The sequence below is a fragment of the Apodemus sylvaticus genome, chromosome 5 (genome assembly GCF_947179515.1).
Source record: "Apodemus sylvaticus chromosome 5, mApoSyl1.1, whole genome shotgun sequence".
Taxonomy (NCBI): Eukaryota; Metazoa; Chordata; class Mammalia; order Rodentia; family Muridae; genus Apodemus; species Apodemus sylvaticus.
Window position 1 is genome coordinate 94,216,019 of NC_067476.1, and position 24,858 is coordinate 94,240,876.

At 36.5% G+C, this 24,858-nt stretch overlaps 1 protein-coding gene across 1 annotated transcript; it reads left to right on the forward strand.

Annotated features, from left to right (window-relative positions):
* The first annotated feature begins 4,757 nt into the window (after positions 1-4,757).
* LOC127684512 (olfactory receptor 4F3/4F16/4F29-like) lies at positions 4,758-5,716 on the forward strand. The gene is given in 2 exon segments (XM_052181426.1): positions 4,758-5,682; positions 5,685-5,716. Coding segments are annotated over 2 exon segments (957 nt in total).
* The last annotated feature ends 19,142 nt before the right edge of the window (positions 5,717-24,858 follow it).

A 24,858-nucleotide genomic window follows, 5' to 3' on the forward strand; every position in this document is an offset into this window, starting at 1 on the left:
TGTGTATTCTTTTCTGATTGGGTTACCTCACTTAGGATGATATTTTCCAGATCAAACCAATTGCCTAAGAATTTTGTGAATTCATTGTTTCTAATTGCTGAGTAGTATTCCATTGTGTAAATACACCACATTTTCTGTATCCATTCCTTTTTTGAGGGGCATCTGGGTTCTTTCCAGCTTCTGGCTATTATAAATAAGGCTGCTATGAACATAATGGAGCATGTGTCTTTATGGCATGCCGGGGAATCCTTTGGGTATATGCGCAGGAGAGGTATAGCAGGGTCCTCTGAAAGTGTCATGTCCAGTTTTCTGAGGAACCGCCAGACTGATTTCCCAAGTGGTTGTACCATCTTACAGCCCCACCAGCAGTGGAGGAGTGTTCCTGTTTCTCCACATCCTCGCCAACACCTGCTGTCTCCTGAGTTTTTGACCTTAGCCATTCTGACTGGTGTAAGGTGAAATCTCAGGGTTGTTTTGATCTGCATTTCCCTAATGACTAATGATGTTGAGCACTTCTTATTTGCCTCTCGGCCATCTGAATTTCTTCAGGTGAAAATTCTTTGTTTAGATATGTACCCCATTTTTAATAGGGTTATTTGGTTCCCTGGGGTCTAACTTCTTAAGTTCTTTGTATATATTGGATATTAGCCCTCTATCAGATGTAGGGTTGGTGAATATCCTTTCCCAATTTGATGGTGGCCGTTTTGTCCTTTTAACAGTTTCCTTTGCATTACAGAAACGTTGTAATTTTATGAGGTCCCATTTGTCAATTCTTAATCTTAGAGCATAAGGTATTGGTGTTCTGTTCAGGAACTTTTGCCCTGTGCCCATGTCCTCAAGGGTCTTCGCCAGTTTCTTTTCTATTAGTTTCAGTGGATCTGGTTTTACATGGAGGTCCTTGATCCACTTGGAGTGAAATTTAGTACATGGAGATAAGAATGGATCAATTTGCATTCTTCTGCATGCTGACCTCCAATTGAACCAGCACCATTTGTTGAAAAGGCTATCTTGTTTCCACTGGATGTTTTTGGCTCCTTTGTCGAAGATCAAGTGACCATAGGTGTGTGGATTCATTTCTGGATCTTCAATGGTATTCCATTGGTCCACTTGTCTGTGACTGTGCCAATACCACGCAGTTTTAAACACTATTTCTCTGTAGTATTGCTTGAAGTCAGGGATACTGATTCCCCCAGAATTTCTTTTGTTGTAGAGAATAGTTTTAGCTATCCTGAGTTTTTTGTTATTCCAGATGAATTTTAGAATTGCTTTTTCTAACTCTGGGAAGAACTGAGTTGGGATTTTGATGGGGATTGCGTTGAATCTGTAGAACGCTTTTGGCAAGATGGCCATTTTAACTATATTAATCCTGCCGATCCACAAGCATGGCAGATTTTTCCATTTTCTGAGGTCTTCTTTGATTTCCTTCTTCAGAGACTTGAAGTTCTTGTCATATAGGTCTTTCACTTATTTGGTTAGAGTCACACCAAGATACTTTACATTGTTTGTGGCTATTGTGAAGGGTGTCATTTCCCTAACTTCTTTTTCAGCCTGCTTATCCTTTGAGTATAGGAAGCAACCATTTCCTTAGTTATATAAATATAAAATTAAACCACAATATATTTTATTGTTTTTAAAATCTTTACTGTGCTATGGTATTTATTGAAAAATAAGTCAATATTCTTCTGCATTCATTTTTACTTTTATGCACAACAGTATATTATCATGCTCTGCTGCTATCTTCCATTTTGATAAACTGTGTTGTTATTCTTGTGAAACATTCATAGCCTTTTTTCCCCAGTGGTCTCTAGGACTTTAGTTGAATATGTGTAGCATGGTTTATTTTATTATCAATTGATGACTATTTTGGTTATTTTATGTATTTTTGAGGTTTACTTACCATATCAACTTCTATACATCTAAATCTGGGCACACATCTATAATTATACAACCTATTTTTTACTGAAAACAAAAAGGTTCCTAGACATTTTAGTTCCCAAAGAACATTATAATTAGCACATTGGTTTCTTTCAGTTAATTCTAGATATACTTACCTAATATTAAGAAATAAGAGTAATGAATGATTATTAACAATTGTATCCATATAGGCTAAAGATACAAAACCTATTTCATTTCTATTTTTGTTCTTACATTACTGTGAGTTACAAATATTTTCTTGTCACAAAGGCTACACCAAGTAAGTCTCCAGAGAAGAAAATCCTGTATCTATGTGATCCTTCTAAATTACAATGTTTTTAAGCACCTCTTGGTCAGCAGCCTCTTGAGGTATATATAATTAGCTTTTTTTCTCCCTATGGGAAGATTCCATGTGGCACTTCATGTGAGAGGACACAGGGACCCAGAACAATGCCAAGATACATTTGTTCTCATTCAGGTAAATAAACAGGTAGAAGTAAACTTAGCAATGCTTGAATTGCTTATTGTCAGATGTTAGTTTGAGTTGGAACTGTGGTGAAAACAAATTACATTCTAAAGGAATGTGTTGGTGGGAGCATAGAGCAAAGCATAGAGCAGTCAGGAAAGAAATTGAACAGCACAGGAAAATAGTCATTTAACATCAGTTGAAGTATTGGAAAAGGCTAAGTACCTGAGAGCCTTTGAGCTAGAACCACATTGTAAATGCCCTTGAGCACTCAAAGAACTTTATGTTATTTTCTTCTAAACTTATGTCATAATTAGGCATTCTGTGCTCACTGATAATTGATTGAATGAATGATCTAACAATGTGCAAAGTGAAAATACAGACAGATTTAAGTGGAGGAGATAAAATTATAATTCAAATATTTTATGCCTAATTTACAGTAAGCTTTCACATTTTTCCCAGTTATATACTAGCTTTTCATATTTCATAGTTGTTTTGTGTGCATTCCATATGATCTATGTTGACACTTTCATTTTGTTCTCATTTTTATTTTATGATCAATTTTTGAAGCTTGATAATAATTTTTAGTATTTAAAAGGAAAACATGTCAGCAAAGGCAAATTTTAAATCTTAGCAGCACTCTAGGAAGTTGTGTGTGTATGTGTGTGTGTGTGTGTGTGTGTGTGTGTGTTTGTGTGTGTGTTTGTGTGTATTAAGAAGAAAGGAAAGAGAGGGAGAGAGAAAGGAGTTAATCAATCTAGCTTGGAAGTCAGGAACAGATCAGGAAGGGAACTTTAAAGAGATAATAAGGAAGACAAAAATCAGAGGAAACATGCTTAGGACAAGCTTAGGGTAGAGTTAGAGATATTAAAAGCAAAATTTACAATTTATTTTTCTATTACTTTGCAACTCTATTCAATCTTAAATTATATAATCATATATTTTAAGTGGTTTAAGAACACAAATACACAACTTTTCATTTTCAACAAATACTTAATTTCCTCCATTTTCTAAGTTTCCTGATTCTAAACTTTGGAATGCACTAATGAGAAGAAAGCTGTATAGGTATTGCTGTTGGAGAATTAATAAGTGAATTAAATTTGTATTGGATACTAATAATAGGCATAGTGTTCTGTGAGAACAAATACACCAATTTTACATTTGAAATGTTGTTTTTGATCAATAAAAATGATGTGAATAATGTAATGTATTACTGAATGGGGTATAGGAATTCCATAGAGTTATGAAGAAATACTCTTACATTATCGTGTGTATGTGTGTTTGTAATCCATGTGTTTATGAATGATTAATGTATAAAGATTGTTCACCATAATTTTAATAATAAATGCTGAGATAGAAATGGAAAACATTTTGACATGATAATGTTTTTTCTCTATTTATACCATTAAGTGACAAGTTTTATTTTATATGGTAGTTCTATTTTAATCTTTTGTGCTGTCTTTTTTTTCTACCTTATAATCTGCTCAGTTCTCTTTTTGTATGCACTCTTGAGGAAAAATCCAGTGTCTTAAATACATTAGATAAACATATCAATACTATGTTGCAAATCTAGTCTCAACTTTGGTATTTAAAACATCTCCATACGTTTTCTTTAAAAAAAAAAATGGATGTGTTAATTTATGTTGCCATCAACAATTTGTAACAAATCTTCATCCTAAAGGTTCATTCAAAAATTATGTGTATGTGTCTTTGTCCCAAAGTTTATGTTCTATAATTGTGGAAACCTCATGGAAATGAAGAGGTATCTTTAGATTCACTGGACTTGAATTCCTTACAGCTAGAACTGCCGTAAGCTGCCAAAAACAAAACTAGGGTCTTTTGCAAGAGTTTCGAGTGTTCTTAACAGATGAGCTATCTCTCAAAATCCAAATATCCTTTAAGAAGGTCAAAGGTCCTTTTTTTTTTTTTAAGATTTATTTATTTATTATATGTAAGTACACTGTAGCTGTTTTCAGACACTCCAGAAGAGGACATCAGATCTTGTTACAGATGGTTGTGAGCCACCATGTGGTTGCTGGGATTTGAACTCAGGACCTTCGGAAGAACAGTCGGTGCTCTTAACCGCTGAGCCATCTCTCCAGCCCCTGGTCAAAGGTCCTTTAAGAAACTTCTATTAAATCTTATTATCTTTTGAGTTTTTGATGAAATATTTTGTTATAGGTGTTTAGTTACACTTAAAACTAATTTATAATTTTTTGTTATTAGTTGTGATTAGAACTTTCTCACATCTCTGTATTCATTTTAGTTGCAAAGCTATAGTAAAAAACAGTTTTCACAACTTGGAGATTCCCCTTTTCTCTTTATATATTATAATTTCTCCCATTTTCTTCCTCAGATATCATTACACACAAAGCCAATGGAAGTTGTGAATCAGTCTATTGTGTCAGAGTTTGTGTTCCTGGGACTCACCAACTCTTGGGACATCCAACTATTTCTTTTTGCATTCTCCTCCATATTTTATGTAGCAAGCATCACAGGAAATTCTCTCATTGTCTTTACTGTGGCATCTGACCCTCATTTACACTCTCCAATGTACTTTCTGTTGGCTAACCTCTCTTTCATTGACTTAAGTGTATGTTCTGTTATTTCCCCCAAGATGATGTATGATCTCTTTAGAAAGCATAAAGTCATTGCTTTTAGAGGTTGTGTTGCTCAAATCTTCTTTATTCACTTCATTGGTGATGTGGAAATGGTTTTACTCATAGCCATGGCCTTTGACAGGTATGTGGCCATATGTAAACCGCTTCATTACCTAATTATTATGAGTCCAAGAATGTGCATCTTGTTTTCAGTGGCCTCCTGGGTGATTGGCTTTATGCATTCTTTGTTTCAACTGGCTTTTGTAGTAAACTTACCATTCTGTGGACCAAATGTTTTGGACAGCTTCTATTGTGACTTTCCCAGGTTCATCAAACTTACCTGTATGGACACATACAGATTGAAATTACTGATCTCAGTCAACAGTGGATTCATGTCTGTTGGCTCTTTCTTCATATTGATCATTTCCTATATTGTCATTATATTTACTGTTCAGAAACACTCTTCAAGTGGTTTCTCCAAGGCTCTGTCTACACTTTCAGCTCATGTTATGGTGGTCATCTTATTCTTTGGTCCTGTGATGTTCATCTATACATGGCCTTATTCTTTCACACACTTGGATAAATTTCTGTCTCTATTTGATGCAGTTATCACTCCATTTCTGAACCCAGTGATCTATACATTCAGAAATCAAGAAATGAAAATGGCAATGATGAGAGTACTTAGCCAGATAATGGGTTACAAACTATTAAATACTTGGACTCTGATCAGTCTTAACTAAATATAGATGTTCATTGTTAACCAGTTTCTGAGAAAAATATTTTCTTGCCTATTTTGATATGCATATTCATGATTATATATGGTATTTTGTCTGATATGTACTAATGAATAACAGGAATTGCATTTATTTATATAGGAAAAAGAAAGCAAATCTAAATTTCTACAGAATAACATCTCTCTGAAAGAAGCTCTTAGACATAGATGAGGGAATGCTTTAAGGTCTTCAGGTATAGGAACAATTTTTATTCCTCTTTTCAAATAATTTATTTTTAAAATTATGTGTATTTGTATGTTGCATGTGCACACACAAATGCAAGTGCCCCAAAATACTTGTCAGCAGACTTCAAGAAATACTGTGTTACAATAAAATTCCATGACCAAAGCCAGCTAAAAGGATAGTTTATTATGTCATATGCTTCCAGAGGGGATGTCCACAACAGCAAGGAAGGTATTGCAGTAGGTGTTGGATCAGGAAGCTGGCTAATCACATTGCCAGTCAAATACACAGAGTAGAAAATGAGCTGGAAGTAAAATGAGGCTATAAACTCTAAAAATCCACCTCCCAAAATGCACTTCTCCAGCAAAGGTATATATTCCAAGAGACCCATAACTCTAACAGAACCACCAACCAATCAAATGTTCAAATACAGAAGACTATGGTGGGGTGACTGTTTCTCACTCAAACCACAATAGTAGTTTAAAATATAGGCTAGGGAAGCATTTCCTAAATAGGACTCTGGTTTCTTAGGGAATAAAGCCAACAACTGGCAAATGTGTCTTTATGAAATTAAGAAGATGTAGAACAGAGAAAATTGTCAATTGAGTGAAGATGTAGTCTACTACATAGGAGAAAATATTGTCCATCTGTATATTTGACAAAATATTACTATTTAAGATTATATAAAGATGAGATTTTTATGAAGAAACCAACCTAATAAAAATGAGCTATAGAGGCAAATAGCAAGTTCTCAAGAGAAATGTTACAAATGTTAGTAAATATTTTGGAGGATATGGATCCTGAACAGTTCATCTTCTGTAACAAGGCTAGTCTCCAAGTAGTGGGATTGGAAAAGCAACCCAGTCCCAAAACTTTAGACCCACAATCTCTCCTGTCTACAAAATGCCCTGGGGTAATGCTGGTTGAGAGCTTGTGGAGTGGCCATCTGATGACTGGTCTAACTTAATGTCTAAGCCATAAGTGGGAGCTCAGGCCTTGCACTGCCTGAATGGCCAGAAACCACAAAAGGTGGCAGCCCAGCATCTTAGGGTAGAACCCCATATGACTGACAAAAAGAAAAGAGTCAATAAAATTACTTTTAATGATCTTCTGCTATACTCTTAGATTGACATCTATCCTAGTAATCTGAGAATCACCTTTCAGCAGCTGATGAAAACAGATGCAGAGACTCACAGCCTAACATTATGTAAAACACAGGGCTTCTGGAATCCTGTAGAAGATAGGGAGGAGTGATTGATTAAGGCAGTGGGATCAAGGATACCAAGAGAACACAACACACAGAATCAACTAAGCAGGGTCCATAGGGATTCTCAGGGACTGCAGTGGCAATCACAAAGCCTGCAGGGGTCTGTGTTATATCCTCTGCCTACAAGCTGTGGCTCTTTAGCTTGGGATTTTTGTGAGACTTCTAATAGTGGGACTGGGGGTATCTTTTGTCTGCACATGGGACTCTTTTCCTTCTGCTGGTTTGCCTCTTCCAGCCTTGATATGAGGGTTTGTGCTTAGTCTTATTGCATTTTTTAATATCCTGTATGGTTAATATCATAAGAGGCCTGTCCTTCTTTAAAGGGAAACAAAGGAGAAGTGTTTTGGCAAAGAATGGAAGTGGGTGGGTGTGGGGAGGAAGGGAGTTAGGGGAGGTTGTGCTTGGGATGTATTTTGTGACAGAAAAGAAAAGAAACATTTTAAAATGTTTAACATGTTTAACATTTTAAAGTGTTCAATAGCTTTAGCTATTACGGAAGTGAAAATTAGAACTCCTTTGAGATTCCATTCACTCCAGTCAGAATCTTTATCATCAAGAAATCAAATGACAGGGGCACCGGAGAGGCCCACTGGGAGGAGTCAGTGTGCTCTGGTGAGTCCAGCAGGCTCCAGCAGGAGCCTTCAGGTGTCTGCTTCAGGACCTGAACAGCCTGGGCCACAGCACTCTGTCTCCAGGAAGTGCCTTAAAGGTCCACAGGAGGTTGAAGCACCAGCCAGTAACAATAAGACCATCTAACACCAGTGAGAACTAGATGGGTAAAGGCAAATGAAGGAAGTGTTTGTCTTTGACCCTGAGGTATGTTTCCTGTATGCAGCAAAATGTAGGGTCCTGTTTACATATCCAGTCGGTTACTCTATGTCTTTTTATTGGGACATTGAGTCCATTGATGTTAAGAGATATTAAGGAATAGTGATTATTACTTCCTGTCATTTTTGATGTTATTTTTAAAATTTGATTGGTTAACTTCTTTTGGGTTTGATGAAAGAAGGTTACTATCTTGCTTTTTTCAGGATGAAGTTTCCCTCCTTGTATTGGTGTTTTCCTCCTATTATCCTTTGTAGGGCTGGGTTTGTGGATAGATATTGGGTAAACTTGGTTTTGTCATGGAATATCTTAGTTTCTCCATCTATGGTGATTGAAAGAAACACAAAAATCATTGAAAGAAATTCAGGAGAATACAAAAGCCAATAAGGAGGAAACGCAAAAAACACTTAAAGAAATACAGGAGAACTATGATCAATAGGCTGAGGTCATGAAAGAGGAAACACAAAAATCTCTTAAAGAATTACAGGAAAGCACAAACAAGCAAGTGAAGGAGCTAAGCAAAACCATCCAGGATCTAAAATCAGAAGTAGAAACAATTAAGAAAACTCAAAGGGAGACAACTTTGGAGATAGAAAACCTTGGGAAGAAATCAGGGGACATAGATGCAAATATCAACAACAGAATACAAGAGATAGAAGAAAGAATCTCAGAAATCTGAAGATATCATAGAAACCATGGACTCAACAGTTAAAGAAAATGCAAAATGCAAAAAGCTTGTAACCCAAAACATCCAGGAAATCCAGGACACAATGAGAAGACCAAACCTAAGGATTATAGGCATAGATGAGAGTGAAGATTTACAACTTAAAGGGCCAGCAAATATTTTCAATAAAATTATGGAAGAAAACTTCCCTATCCTTTTTAAGGCTATTTCAGCAACATTGGATGCCTGGGTTTTCTCTGGCCCAGATTGCTGATGTGCTGCCTTCCTCTTTTTGTGCTGTTAGAACCCTGCTGAGTCTTGCCCTAAGCAATATTATACTTGGGTTGTCTCAGTGAACCAGATGCTCCCCGACTTCTCTGTCATGGAGCTAAGATGGCAGCGGGGATTCACTCCCTCTGCTGATCTCCACATAGGACACAGGCCCCACCACAGGCCAGCTGGCAGATGAATTGCTATTGTGATCAGGTCCTAGGCACAGGCAGACCCTTGGTGGTTTGTGCCTCCAGAGCTCTTAAATTCAAGGTATCTCAGTACCTGGTGCTGCTTTTCTGCCCTGTCAGGCAGGGAAGATGGCGGCGGGGAGTCACTCCCACCCATTAACTTTTTATTATGAAATGTTTTTATTTCTGAATCTATTGTTATTTAAAATTTTCCTAGGTACAGTAGTCTTTGCTGACATTCAGGCTTTACGAGTCTTCATTGAGATGTCTAACATGTTCATTTTACATGTTACATTTTCTATTCCCTTATTGCCTTCAGTATTCTTCTTTGTTATGTATATTTAGTGTTGTTATTATATACCATGGGGAATTTATTTTTCAGTCCTGTTTATTCAGTTTTCTGTATGCTTCTTATGTCTTGAAAAGCTCATCTGTCTTTAGGTGAGGGAAAATTTCTTCCAAAATGTTGTTGATAATGTTTTTGTTCCAATAATCTGGTTTTCTTGTTTGTTTGTTTGTTTTTAAATTCTGATAATTATAGAATTTGAGTATTAACAGTGTCCCAGTTTTCCTAGATCTTTTGTGGCTGGATTGCTCTTTAAGCTTAACATTTTCTTTGATCTAGGTATAAATTTCTTATATATTGCCCTTAATACCTGAGATTGTGTTTTCTATCTCTTCTACCCTGTTGATGAGGATTACATCTGAGTTTTTTATTTGACTTCCTAAACACTACATTTCCAAATTTTAGCTCAGTTTGCATTTTCTTTATTCATTCATTTCTAGTTTTATGTCTTGAACAATTTTCATTATTTAATTTCACTGTTTTCACATACTTTATTAACAGATTTATCCATATTCTTTTTATAGTCCGTGGACCTATTCATAATGGCTATTTTGAAATCCTCATCTTGCATTTCAGCTATATTGCACTTCTCAGGGTGTACTGTAGTAGGGTTGCTGGGTTCTAGTGAAGACATGTTTTGTGTTAATTGTGTTTTTTGAAGTGGTGTCTGAGCATCTTGGTTTGGAATGATAGGTGTTCGTATCTGTTCTTGTCTTTGTTGGGTGGGTATTCCATTCCTTGTTGTTTCTCTGATCTTAGGATAGTGTGGTGGCTGTGGGTTGCCATATAAGTAATGCTACTGAGTCCATCACACATGTGGCCAAGGCTCACAGAACATTGTGAAAGTGAACGCAGAATGAAGCTAAGAACTGGAGAATGGGGAAGAATGTGCTGGACTTGACATAGTTGTTTCACTAATGAACGTACAGTCTGTAATTACCTGCTCTGAATCTATTCAAGATCCAGCCTGTCACAATTTTAGCCAGGATGGAGGAGGTGCTCACAACTGTCTACCTTTAACTAGGGAACTGTGAGCAGTTGATAGCTTCTGGGGAAGCAAGAGTTTTTCCATTCTCCAATGCATAGCCTCACACCCTTGCACATATAGACAATATTTAATAGATCCAATGGTTAATTGAACAAAAGAAAATGTCATAAAGTTGGGAGAGGCATGCATTAAAGTGAGTGTTTTGATGAATTGAAAGCTTGGAATTGACGGAGATTAGGTTCCAGTCCTGAGACCTCTGGCTGGAGACCTCAGATCTCCCCGATTCTGTATCCAGATCAGCCTGGGTGGCAACGCCACATCTCCAGGTCCTGCAAGAGGCAAGAGGGGCTTCCAGAAGGCTGGCTATGAGGAGTCAGTGTGCTCTGGTGAATCCAGAAGGCCCCAGCAGGAGCCCTCAGATGTCTGCTTCAGGATCTGAACAGCCTGGGCAACAGCACCCTGTCTCCAGGTAGTGCAGGAGGTAAGCTGTGCACCAGAGGCCACCTGGGAAGAGGCAGCTTGCACTGGTGAGTCCAGCACTGACAAGACAAACTAACACCAGTGAGAACTAGATGGCAAAAGGCAAACACAGGAACATCACTAACAGAAATCAAGGCATTGTGGCAATATCTGAACCCAATTCTCCTTTAACAGCATGTCCTGGATACCCCATTACACAAGTAAAACAAGATTTGGATTTAAATCACTAGTCATGATGCTGGTACAGGAACACATGAAGGACATACTTAAAGAAATTCAGGAGAAAATGGATCAAAAGTTAGAAGCCCTTGCAAGGGAAACACAAAAATCATTGAAAGAAATTCAGGAGAATACAAAAGCCAATAAGGAGGAAACGCAAAAAACACTTAAAGAAATACAGGAGAACTATGATCAATAGGCTGAGGTCATGAAAGAGGAAACACAAAAATCTCTTAAAGAATTACAGGAAAGCACAAACAAGCAAGTGAAGGAGCTAAGCAAAACCATCCAGGATCTAAAATCAGAAGTAGAAACAACTAAGAAAACTCAAAGGGAGACAACTTTGGAGATAGAAAACCTTGGGAAGAAATCAGGGGACATAGATGCAAATATCAACAACAGAATACAAGAGAAAGAAGAAACAATCTCAGATGCTGAAGATACCATAGAAACCATGCACTCAACAGTTAAAGAAAATGCAAAATGCAAAAAGTTTGTAACCCAAAACATCCAAGAAATCCAGGACACAATGAGAAGACCAAACCTAAGGATTATAGGCATAGATGAGAGTGAAGATTTACAACTTAAAGGGCCAGCAAATAACTTCTATAAATTATGGAATGAAACTTCCCTAACCTAAAGAGAGAGATGCCCATGAATATACAAGAAGCCTACAGAACTCCAAACAGACTGGACCAGAACAGAAATACCTCCCTTCACATAATAATCAAAACACCAAATGTACTAAACAAAGAAAGAATATTAAAGGCAGTAAGAGAAAAAGGCCAAGTAACATAGAAGGAAGACCTATCAGAATCACACCAGACTTCTCACCTGAGACTATGAAAGCTAGAAGATTCTGGGCAGATCTCATGCAGACTGTAAGAGAACACAAATGCCAGCCAAAACTACTATACCCAGCAACTCTCAATCACCATAGATGGAGAAACTAAGATATTTCATGACAAAACCAAGTTTACCCAATATCTATCAACAAACCCAGCCATACAAAGGATAATAGGAAAAAAAACACCAATACAAGGAGGGAAACTTCACCTGACATTGTACCAATACCATGCAGTTTTTATCAATATTGCTCTGTAGTAATGTTTGAGGTCTGGGATACTGATTCCCTCAGAAGTTCTTTTACAGTTGAGAATAGTTTTAGCTATCCTTGGTTTTTTGTTATTCCAGATGAATTTGAGAATTGCTCTAACTCTATGAAGAACTGAGTTGGGATTTTGATGGGGATTTTGTTGAATCTGTAGATTTCTTTTGGCAAGATGGCCATTTTAACTATATTAATCCTGCCAATCTATGAGCATGGAAGATTTTTCCATTTTCTGAGGTCTTCTTCGATTTCCTTCTTCAGAAACCTGAAGTTCTTTTCATAAAGATCTTTCACTTGTTTGGTTAGAGTCACCCCAAGATACTTTATGCTGTTTGTGGCTATTGTGAAGGGTGCCATTTCCCTAATTTCTTTCTCAGTCTGTTTATCCTTTGAATATAGAAAGGCTACTGATTTGCTTGAGTTGATTTTGTAACCAGCCACTTTACTGAAGTTGTTTTTCAGCTGTAGAAGTTCTCTGGTTGAGGTTTTTTGGGTCACTTAAGTATACTATCATATCATCTGCAAACCGGAATACCCTGCTATACCAGTCCTGGGTATATACCCAGAGGAATCCTCGGCATGCAATAAGGACAAATGCTCTACTATGTTCATAGCAGCCCTGTTTGTAATAGCCAGAAGCTGAAAAGAACCCAGGTGTCCTTCAACAGAGGAATGGATACAAAAAAATGTAGTACATTTACACAATGGAGTACTATTCAGCCATCAAAAACAATGAATTCATGAAATTCTTAGACAAATGGATTGAGCTGGAGAACATCATATTAAGTGAGGCAACCCAGTCTCAAAAGATCAATCATGGTATGTACTCACTGATAAGTGGATATTAGCCTAGAAAAGTGGAATACCCAACACATAATACACATATTAAATGATTCCTAGAGGAACGGAGAAGTGGCCCCTGGTTCTGGAAAGACTCGGTGCAGCAGTATAGGGGAATACTAGAACAGGGAAATGGGAAGGGTGGATGGGGGAATAGGGAGAGGGAAGAGAGCTTATGGGACTTTCGGGGAGTGGGGAGCCAGAAAAGGGGAAATCATTTGAAATGTAAATAAAAAATGTATCGAATAAAAAAATATAAAAAGAAAGAAAAAGAAAGAAAGAGAGAGAGAGAGAGAGAGAGAGAGAGAAAGATAAAAAGAAGTCATTTATTTGTCTATAGCATCAATACATGGCAATATATTTTCATAGATCTGCAGAGATCTGCTAAAAGGGGATGGGACAATGACTAGTGATTGTTATGTATGTTTAATAATAACAGGAAAAGCAAAGTAATAGCAGGAATCTTTCCTAAAATGAATTCTCTTGAGCCTTGCCTATGAAAACAAATCTGTCATGGATTGTATTATAATGTGAACCATCTTAGAAAGATCACCTGTTAGTTATTAACTTGCTCTATTAAGGCTCCTGACAAGGAAAGAAGGAAGGAAGGAAGGAAGGAAGGAAGGAAGGAAGGAAGGAAGGAAGGAAGGAAGGAAGGAAGGAAGGAAGGACATCCAACAAAAGTAGATGGCAAGAAATAATCAAACTTGGGGCAGAAATCAATAAAATAGAAACAAAAAAATTACAAAGGCTCTATGAAATGAAAAGTTGGTTCTTTAGGAAAATGACTGGTGTTGATAAACCTTTCTCCAAATTAGCTAAAAGACAAATAAATAAATAAAATTAGAGATAAAAAAGGTTGACACAGCAACAGAAAATCCAGAAACTCCTCCCAGTTCCTTCCCAACTCATCCCCTGTAAAATGAATAGTTTTAATATAAGTGTAAACACTGAATTAATCTGACAGTTATATCACTTTATCCTATGTTGTTCCCAATAATGACACTGAAAAATCAAGATTTATTTACAACTTCAATGCAATACCTGGGGAGTATTAATCTATTAATACTCTATGCTAATCTGACTAGCTCATAGTCAAATTACCATGACACCTGTATTTTATTACTGGTCTGGATCTTTGGGTTTCAGTTATGTTTTCATGGACTTTTTCCAAACCCCTCTCATGCAGCTCAAACTGAAACTATTACTCTTCTCTCCTTTTCTTTTCCCGCACCAGCAGAATTCCTGCTCTATTCTCTCTTTTTCCCAACCATTAAGTGATCAGCATTTATTGACAAGGCAGAGAATAAATAATAAGAACTATTGACACAAACTCAAGGCAGGATGTTCTTATTATAAGCATTAAATTCTGTGTCCAGCCTGAAACAAGATATGAGGTGAAAAATCAGGATTTAAATAACACAAACCTTACCTACACATAATTCACAAAAACATTATGACTACACTTCCCTATGGATAGACTGTCTTTCTATCTCACATCAGAAAAGAACAGACTTCTAAGAAATAATAACCAAGCATGACAATAAATATAATAAGACGAAGTAAAAACTTTGATATTAAATATGGACATGGCAACCCAATAGGACATGAGAGTCCCAAGAGCAGCCACAAGGGTTAGCCACTCACGTATTCTCATAAAAAGGAGTCCCATGAAAAAGTAGGCTAATAATAACACATATTCAGAGGACCTGGTATAGACCCAAATAGGCCTGTTCTTGCTGTTTCAGTCTCTGCGAGCACATATCCACATTAGTTAGTTGATTCAGTAGGTCTTGTTATCCCAGTGTCCTCCATCCCTTCTGCCTCTTCAAATCTTTTGATCTCCACCTTCTAAGAGATTCACAAGACTCTGAGGGAATGGGTTTGATGTAAACCCCTAATTTATACATTCTTTGCATAATGTCTGTCTGTGGGTCAGGTGTTTCCATATGCTACCAGAGGAAGTCTCTTTGTTGATGAGTAGTAGATACGGCCCTGGTCAATAAGTATAGAAACATATCATTAGGAATCATTTTATTGATTTCTTTTTTAGACTGCTAGTGTTTGGTTTTACTCTGTATCTCTTGTCTATCTAGCTTCTGATTCTTGGTTACCCAAGCAGTGTTGAGTGTGACTTCCTCCACATTGAGTGGTCCTTAGGTCAAATCAGATAAGTTGGCTACTCTTCCAAGTCTGTGCCAATATTGCCATAGCATAATTTGCAGTTATGATAAAATGTAAGTATGTACCTGGGTTGGTGAAAAAGGAATACTTTTAAAAATATCTGTATTTTACCAAACTGTAAAGCCTACAAGAAATGAAAAAAATTTCTTTATATATAAAACCTATTAAAGTTCAAGAACAGATAAGCAATTTAAACAGAACTATAATACATGATGAAATAGAAACAATAAATGAAAATCTCCCAACCAAAACAAACCACATTGATTCAGCACAGAGTTCTACGAAACTTGCAAAGAAGAGTTAATGCCAATATTCTTCAAATTACTCCACAAAAATAGAAATATAAAGAACATTCCCAATTGTTTTATAAGGCTACTATTACGCCCATATGTACCACATAAAGACATAATCAGAAAGAGTTTTACAAACCTATCTCCCATATGAATACAAATGCAAAAATTCTTAATAAAATACTTGCAAACTGAATCCAAGAACACATCAAAGAGATATCTCACCATGATGAAGTAGACATAATCCCAGAGATAAAAGGTGGTTCAACAAATTTAAGTTGATAAATGCCATCTATTATGTAAACAGACTTAAGACAGAAAACATATGATTATCTCATTAGATGCAGAAAAGGCCTTTGACAAAATCCAAAACCCCTTCCTGGGGAGATTAGAGATACAAGGGACATAGCTCAACAAAATAAAGGAGGTTTACATAAAGCCCATAGCCAACATCAACTTAAATGGAAAAAAGCTCAAAGCATTTCTTCTAAAATCAGGAATAAGACAGAATTGTCCACTCTCCCCATACCTATTCAATAAAGAACTTAGGATACTACCTAGAGCAATAAGACAAATGAGAGAACTGGAAGAGGTACAAATAAGAAATGGAGAATTAAAGGTTTCTTTATTTGTAGATGATATGATGGCGTATATCAATGGCACTAAAAGCTCTACCAGGAAACTTGTTGAGCTAATAAACAAGTTTAGCAAAGTAGCAAGAAACAAAAAATCAACACACAAGAATCATTAGAACTCATACATACAAATGAAAAATTGGCTGAGGAAAAAAATAAGGGAAACAATACCTTCACAATAATCTAAAAAGATTAAGGGTAAGTCTAATCAAGCAAGTGAAAAGCTTTTATAATAAAAATTTTAAGATATTAAAGGAAGAAATTGAGAAAGACATAAAACAATAAAAAGATCTCCCAAGATCATGGATTGGTAGGATTAACATAATGAAAATGGTCATCTACCAAATGCAACCTAGATTCAACACAATTTTCATCAAAATTCCATGACAATTCTTCACAGAAAATAAAGAGATGAATTTCTGCTTCACATGGAAACACACACACACACACACACACACACACACACAAAAAAAAAAACAAATCATGGTACTGAAAACAGTCCCAAATAATAATAATAATAATAATAATAATAATAATAATAAATACTGCTAAGCATCTCATTTTAAAAAGCAGTATGATATTGATTTAAAAACAAACATGCTAATCATCAGAATGAAGTTGAAAACCAAAGCATTCATCCACATACATATAAATATGACTGTATTTATATTTTTACTTTACATCCCAATCATAGCCACCTCCTACCTCTCCTTCTAATTCCCTCACAAATTCCTCCCCATCATCACCTCTCCTGAGTACTGCCCAGTCCTGGCACATTATTTCCTCTCTACCTGAGGCGCCCATGCAGTCCAGATAGGGAAAAGAAGCAAATGGCAGGCAAGAGTCAGAGATAGCCCAAGCTTCAACTCTTAGGGAACTAACATGAAGAGCAAGCTGCACATTTTTACAAATGTGCAAGTCTATCCACTGCATGCTCTTTGGTTAGTGGTTCAGACTCTGAAAACCCCTATGGGACCAAGTTAGTTGACTCTGTCGGTCTCCTTGTGGTATCCTTGACCCCTTTAGCTTGCTCAATCCTATCTCCAACTCTTCCACAAGATTCTCAAGCTCTTACTGGTCTTCAGTGGTGGACCTCTACATCTGTTACCATCAGCTTCTGGATGAAGCCTCTCTGGATACAGTTATGCTAGTCTTCTAGCTGCAAGCATACCAGAGTATCTCTAATAATGCCGTCTCCTACGGGATGTGTCTCAAGTTGGTCTAGTCATTAATTAGCTGTTCTCTCAATCTCTGTTACATCATTATCACTATGCATCTTGTAGGCAAAACAAATTTTAGGTCAAAGGTTTAATAGGTGGGATGATGCCCCCTTCCCTCCAGTGGAAGTCCTGACTGACTATAGGAAGTGGTTGCCTCAGTCTCTATATCTCCCACTTTTAGGAGTGTAAGCTCGAGTCACTTCTACAGACTCCTGGAAGCCTCCCATTCCTCAGGTCTCCAGCTAGTCCTAGAGATGACCCACAACCAATTTCTCTTTTCTCCCTCTCAGTCCTCTCTAGCCCTTCTTGTGCCCATACCTTATCCCCATCTCCATTCCTGACCTTACCCAAATTCCTACCCAAATCCCTCCCTCCATCTACCTTTTATTTCCTGTTATGAGTGAGATCCAGGCATCCACCCTTGGGCCATCCTCATACTCAATTTCATTGGGTTTGTGTATTTAAGCATGGTTATTCTGTACTTTATAGTTTATGTCTAATGTAATAGAATGAAAATAGATTCATATTTGTCACCTTGTACAAAACTTAAGTCCAATTGAATCAAATTCCAAGCAAATGGTCTCAAGAAACAAGGTGGACTGGCCATTCTAATATTGAATAAAATCAACTTTCAACCAGAAGTTATCAAAAAGTATAAGGAAGGACACTTCATACTCATCAAAGGAAAACTCTACCAAGTTTTCCTTTGATGAAAACTCTACCAAGTTTCTACCAAGAAGAACTCTCAATTCTGAACATTTGTGTTCCAAATGCAAGGGCACCCACATTCATAAAAGAAACTTTACTAAAGCCCAAAGCACACATTGCACCTCACACAATAATAGAGAGAGACTTCAACACCCCACTTTCATCAGTGGACAGAGCCTGGAAATACAAACTAAACAGAGAAACAGTAAAAACTAACAGAAGTTATGAACCAAATATATTTAACATAGAACATTCCATCCTAAAACAAAAGAATATATTTTCTTCTCAGCACCTCATGGTACCTTCTCTAAAAATGACCATATAATTTGTCACAAAACAGGCCTTAACAGATACAAGATGATTGAAATAATCTTGTGAAGGCTTGATACCCCATTGTAGTGGAATGCCAGGACAAGAAAATGGGAGTGGGTGAGTTAATAAGCAGGGGGGGGGTGGGATGGGGGGTTTTCAAAGGGGAAAGGAGGAAAGGGGTTTTATGTGGAGGTCCTTGATCCACTTGGTCTTGAGCTCTGTACAAGGAGATAAGAATGAATCAATTTGCATTCTTCTACATGTTGACTGCCAGTTGAACCACATCATTACATCATTTGTTGAAAAGACAGTGCTTTTTTCCAATAGATGATTTAGGCTCCTTTGTCAAACACCAAGTGACTATAGGTACGTGGATTCATTTCTGGGTCTTCAATTCTATCCCATTCATCTACCTGCTTATCTCTGTATGAATACCATGTAGTTTTTATCACTATTGCTCTGAAATACAGCTTGAGGTCAGGGATGGTGACTCCCCCAAAAGATCTTTTATTTTTTTATTTTTTTAATTTTTTTATTTCATTCGATATATTTTTTATTTACATTTCAAATGATTTCCCCTTTTCTGGTCCCCCACTCCCCAAAAGTAACATAAGCCTCCTTTCCTCCCCCTGTTCTCCCACCCACCCCTTCCCACTTCCCTGTTCTGGTTTTGCCTTATACTGCTACACTGAGTCTTTCTAGAACCAGGGGCCACTCCTCCATTAGTCTTCTACCTCATTTGATGTGTGGATTATGTTTTGGGTATTCCAGTTTTCCAGGCTAATATCCACTTATTAGTGAGTGCATAGCATGATTGATCTTTTGAGACTGGCTTATCTCACTTAGTATGATGTTCTCCAGCTCCATCCATTTGCCTAAGAATTTCATGAATTCATTGTTTCTAATGGATGAATAGTACTCCATTGTGTATATATATACCACATTTTTTGCACCCATTCTTCTGTTGAGGGATACCTGGGTTCTTTCCAGCTTCTGGCTATTATAAATAGGGCTGCTATGAACATAGTGGAGCATATATCCTTATTACATGCTGGAGAATCCTCTGGGTATATGCCCAGGAGTGGTATAGCAGGATCTTTTGGAAGTGACATGCCCAGTTTTCTGAGGAACCACCAGACTGATTTCCAGAGTGGTTGTACCAATTTGCAACCCCACCAGCAGTGAAGGAGTGTTCCTCTTTCTCCACATCCTCGCCAACACCTGCTGTCTCCTGAGTTTTTAATCTCAACCATTCTGACTGGTGTAAGGTGAAATCTCAGGGTTGTTTTGATTTGCATTTCTCTGATGACTAATGAAGTTGAGCATTTTTTAAGATGTTTCTCCACCATCTGAAGTTCTTCAGGTGAGAATTCTTTGCTTAACTCTGTACTCCATTTTTTAATAGGATTATTTGGTTTTCTGGGGTCTAACTTCTTGAGTTCTTTGTATATATTGGATATTAGCCCTCTATATGATGTAGGGTTGGTGAAGACCTTTTCCCAATTTGTTGGTTGCCAATTTGTCCTTTTGATGGTGTCCTTTGCTTTACAGAAACTTTGTGATTTTATGAGGTCCCATTTGTCAATTCTTGATCTTAGAGCATAGGCTATTGGTGTTCTGTTTAGGGACTTTCCCCATATACCGATGTCCTCAAGGGTCTTTCCCAGCTTCTTCTCTATTAGCATCAGAGTGTCTGGCTTTATATGGAGGTATTTGATCCATTTGGAGTTGAGCTTAGTACAAGGAGACAAGGATGGATCAATTCACATTCTCCTGCATGCTGACCTCCAGTTGAACCAGCACCATTTGTTGAAAAGGCTATCTTTTATTGTTGAGAAGAATTTTTGCTAGCCTGAGTTTTTTTGTTATCCAAAATGAATTTGAGAATTACTCTTTCTAAATTTATAAAGAATTAAGTTAGTATTTTGATGGGGATCACACTGTACTAGTTAATTACTTTGAATGTTTATAAAAGGATATTTTGTGTAGGGTCAAGTTATTTTTATATAAGTTTCTATGTAAATGGAAATCTATAGCAATGATATTTGCATAAATCTGTGTCTATCTAGAATCTATGCTGTGTCAGGGTACTCTTTCTCACACTATTGTTACTCGTATACCATTTAAATTTGGTAGAGTAGATGTGAGTTTAGGACTGCTGAGTTTGCCCAGTACAGTGGTTTTTAAGACTGGGAGTCCTATCATATTTTGAACAATAGATAAAGTTTTCCACCATACTTCTGTGCGTTCATCTTTAGGTGGTTGAATGTTTAAGAAATCTGAGTGCATAGTTATTAAGTTTTTATTAACTTCTGGGTCCTGTTAATGAATATTGCCTTGTGACTCCAGCATATCTCACCTATACTAACCAAACCTAAATAAAAAATCTTATTTTAAAAAAATAAATGCTCAGTCACCGAGGAAATACAAATCAAAATGATCCTGAGATTCCATCTTACACCTGTCAGAATGGCTAAGTTCAAAAACTCAAAAAACAGCATATGCTGGACCAAGGTGAGGACTCCTCCATTGCTGGTGTGAGTACAAACTTGTACAACCACATTGGAAATCAATTTGGCAGAAAACTGGGAATAGTTCTACCCCAAGACCCAGCTATACCACTCCTGGGCACAGACACAAATGATGCTCCCTGTAAACAGGAACATTTTTCAGCTATATTTATAGCAGCCTTATTAATCATAGTCAGAAACTGGAAACATGTCATTAAACTGAAGAATGGATAAAGAAAATATCTTTCACTATACAATGGAATATTACTCAGCTATTAAGAACAATGACATCATGATATTTACAGGAAAAAAATGGAACTAGAAATTATCCTGAGTGAGGTATACCAGACCCAGAAATATCACATGGTATGTACTCACTTATAAGTGAACACTTGACTTTTGATTAAAAAGCCAGAACTACACACTGAAAAAAAAAAAAAAAGACAGCATCTTCCAGAAACAGTGCTGGTCAAACTGGATAGCAATATGCAGAGAAATGCAAATAGATCCATATTTATCACCATGCACAAAACTCAACTCCAAGTGGATTAAAGATCTCAATATATTATAAGATACCCTGAGTCTGATACAAGAAGATGGAGGGAATAGTCTTTACTTCATGGGCATAGGAAAAGACTTTTTGTTTCGGAAACCAGCACTATAAGCATTAAGACCAATAGTTGATAAATGGAACCTCACAAAAGTGAAATCCTTCTGGGTAGAAAAAGACACCACCATTCCAAGTGGCAGCATAGAGAAAATGAAAATATTTGTATAAAATGCTCATGATATAGAGGGTTAATATCTAAAAGATATAAAGAACTAAAGAGTAAACACAAGAAAACCAACATCCCAGTTTATAATATGGTACAGGACTAAAGAGAGTTCCCAAAAGATGAAACACAAATAGCTGAAAAACACTTAAATAACTGTTCAGAATACGCAGTCATTAAGGAAATGAAAACCAAAACTATTTTGACATTTTATCCCACACCAAGCAGAATAGCCAAGATCAATAAAACAAATGACAGTTCATTGTAGTGATGATGTGAATAAAGAGGCACATTTATTTGTGGTGGAAGTGAAAACTTGTATGGCCTCTGTGGAAATTAACATCAGTTCCTTAAGAATCTAAGACTAGATCTACCTCAATATCCAAGAGATACTTCATCCTAATACAAAAATACTCGCTCAAAGATATTCATATAATAGCCATAAATTGCAAATGTCTGTATGTCTGTCAACAGATAGATAATAAATATGTGGTACATTTACAAAATTTAAATAATACATGGTTAAAAAAACAAAATCATGAAATTCACAAGAAAATTTATGGAGCTAGAAAAAAATCATCCTGAGTGAGATGACTCAGACCCAAGAAATACAGATTATCAACTCTCTCATAAGTAGATGTTAACTTTTAAACCTTTGATGAACATGTTATATAATTCATATAACCACAAAAGCTAGGTATAAAGTAAAATAGTAGGAAGAAGTAGAGGATTTCTAAAGAAAGAAAATAGAATATATAGTTATGGAGAAATTGGGGAAAAACTGAAAAAAGAGGATTAAATAAGAAAGGGGAAGGAAGGGGGAGTTAAGTGGGGAATCTTAAAGGGACAACAATTACCAAGGACCATTTTAGGTGTCATATGAAAAACTAATTCTATAGACATTTTTAAAATATATACATATATGAATAAATATGGATATATACATATATGAAAAATCTAAATGGAGTTATCAAATAATGGGGGAGACAATGCCCTAACTAGATATCTAACTACACCAAGTGAAATATTCAGTGCCAAGAATTGGTTATATCTAGTTGAGTCATTACCTAAAGGAATCTCATGAAAGCACCCAAACATCTCAGATTGTTGAATACTTTCCACAAACTGATAGTAAGACCTTATTGCTGAATACAGCACTTATATATCTTACTGAACACAAATAAGTAGGGTTTGTGTTTAACTAGTACCTTCAACGCTAATACTGAAGAGTATTCATGATACATACTAGGAGGTGCTCTGTACATTACCAAAGAAGAAAAAGGAAACACCCAACACATCTTCAGTCTATACAGGTCACCTGCCTGCATGATATGCTGATAGACTGATGGCACAAGTGGTTGGGGAATAAACCAAATATTCTCTGGCTAGATTTAAGACCTACTCCATGAGATACAATCCATGTCTGGCACTGTTGTTGTGGCCAAGAAACTTAAAATAACATAGGTCTTGTCCCCAAGGTAAACCAAATATTATTGTTCTGCTTATGGAGCATGCAACCAAATGACTCCTGAAGACATTCTTTTATACTAATAGATCAGTGGCTTACTCAATCATCATCAAAAAGTTTCCTATTTCAGTAGATACAAGTTAAAGATCCCCAACTGGGAAATACTCAAAGAATGGAAGATTTTGGAACACTTAGTCATAAATGGGATGGTTTTAATCAAACTCCTTTCCTTGAGGCTCAGAGAACTATCCTGAATAGGGGTTGAAAAGATTTGAGGAGCCAGAGGAGAAAATTGCCACCAAAGAAATAGTGTCTTCTACATAAAACAAGAATGACAGTCTTATGAACTCACCGAGACTTCTCACCGAGACTTTAGCAACAGTCACAGGTCTATAAAGTTTAAAACCAAATGGGGCTCCAGTGCTAAAGAGGGAAGTGGGCACATGTTTCCCCACACTAACCAAAAATCTATCTCCAATTGACATCTGCTTACAAGTGAAAATTTAGTTTTCTCCTATGGAGTATTACTGGATATATTAACCATCCTTAAGGCAGGCCCCATGTCGTAAAACAACAGATGACCAACACAAAATGAACTTGATATTTTTGTTGATCTTTATGTCACATATTTCTTTACTTGGCATTTTCTCTTACTGAACTTTTGCTTATATATTACAGTTTCCAATTTTGTGTTTTTATGTTCTGGGGTGTGTGTTTGTGTGTGTATCTCTTTTTTCCATTTTTGCTATGCTTGTGTGCTTGGCTTTTTGTTTGCATGGTTGCTTGGGAAAGGAAAAATTATTTGGAATGTAAACAAAGAATATAGAAAATAAAAAAAAACAGAAAAAAATGTGAATCTTGGCTGGGGGAGGATAGATGAAGCTGTAAGAGTTTGGTAAGGTGAAACCATAGAATATACTGAATGAAAACAATTTTCTATAAAATAAATAAAATAAGTTTATAAATGAAAATATTTTCTTTGTTTAGAGTCAAAGACTCCCTGAACTGAGGAGAAAAAGCAAGAGTGAATTAATAGTAAATGGTCTTGAGACCTTACATACATAAGGCAAGTATTCTGAAACTGATTGATAATAATGGTTATATGATTTTGTGAGTTTACTGAAAATGCTATTGACTATATTCTGTAAACGGTTTACATCTTTTCTTTGTAACCAATAAATTACAAAATATTTCAATAAAATTATTAAAAGATAATAAAAATTTGGCACTTACAAAAACAAACTTAATTACAATCTGGCCTTTTGTAGAACATCTCCCAACATCTGTTCAATTTGATGAAAAATTATTCAATCCTACAGGAGGAATGGATACAGAAAATGTGGTATATATACACAATGGAATACTACTCAGCTATTTTTTTATTCGATATAATTTATTTACATTTCAAATGATTTCCCCTTTTCTAGCCCCCCACTCCCCGAAAGTCCCGTAAGTCCCCTTCTCTTCCCCTGTCCTCCCACCCACCGCTTCCCACTTCCCCGATCTGGTTTTGCTGAATACTGCTTCACTGAGTCTTTCCAGAACCAGGGGCCACTCCTCCTTTCTTCTTGTACCTCATTTGATGTGTGGATTATGTTTTGGGTATTCCAGTTTTCTAGGT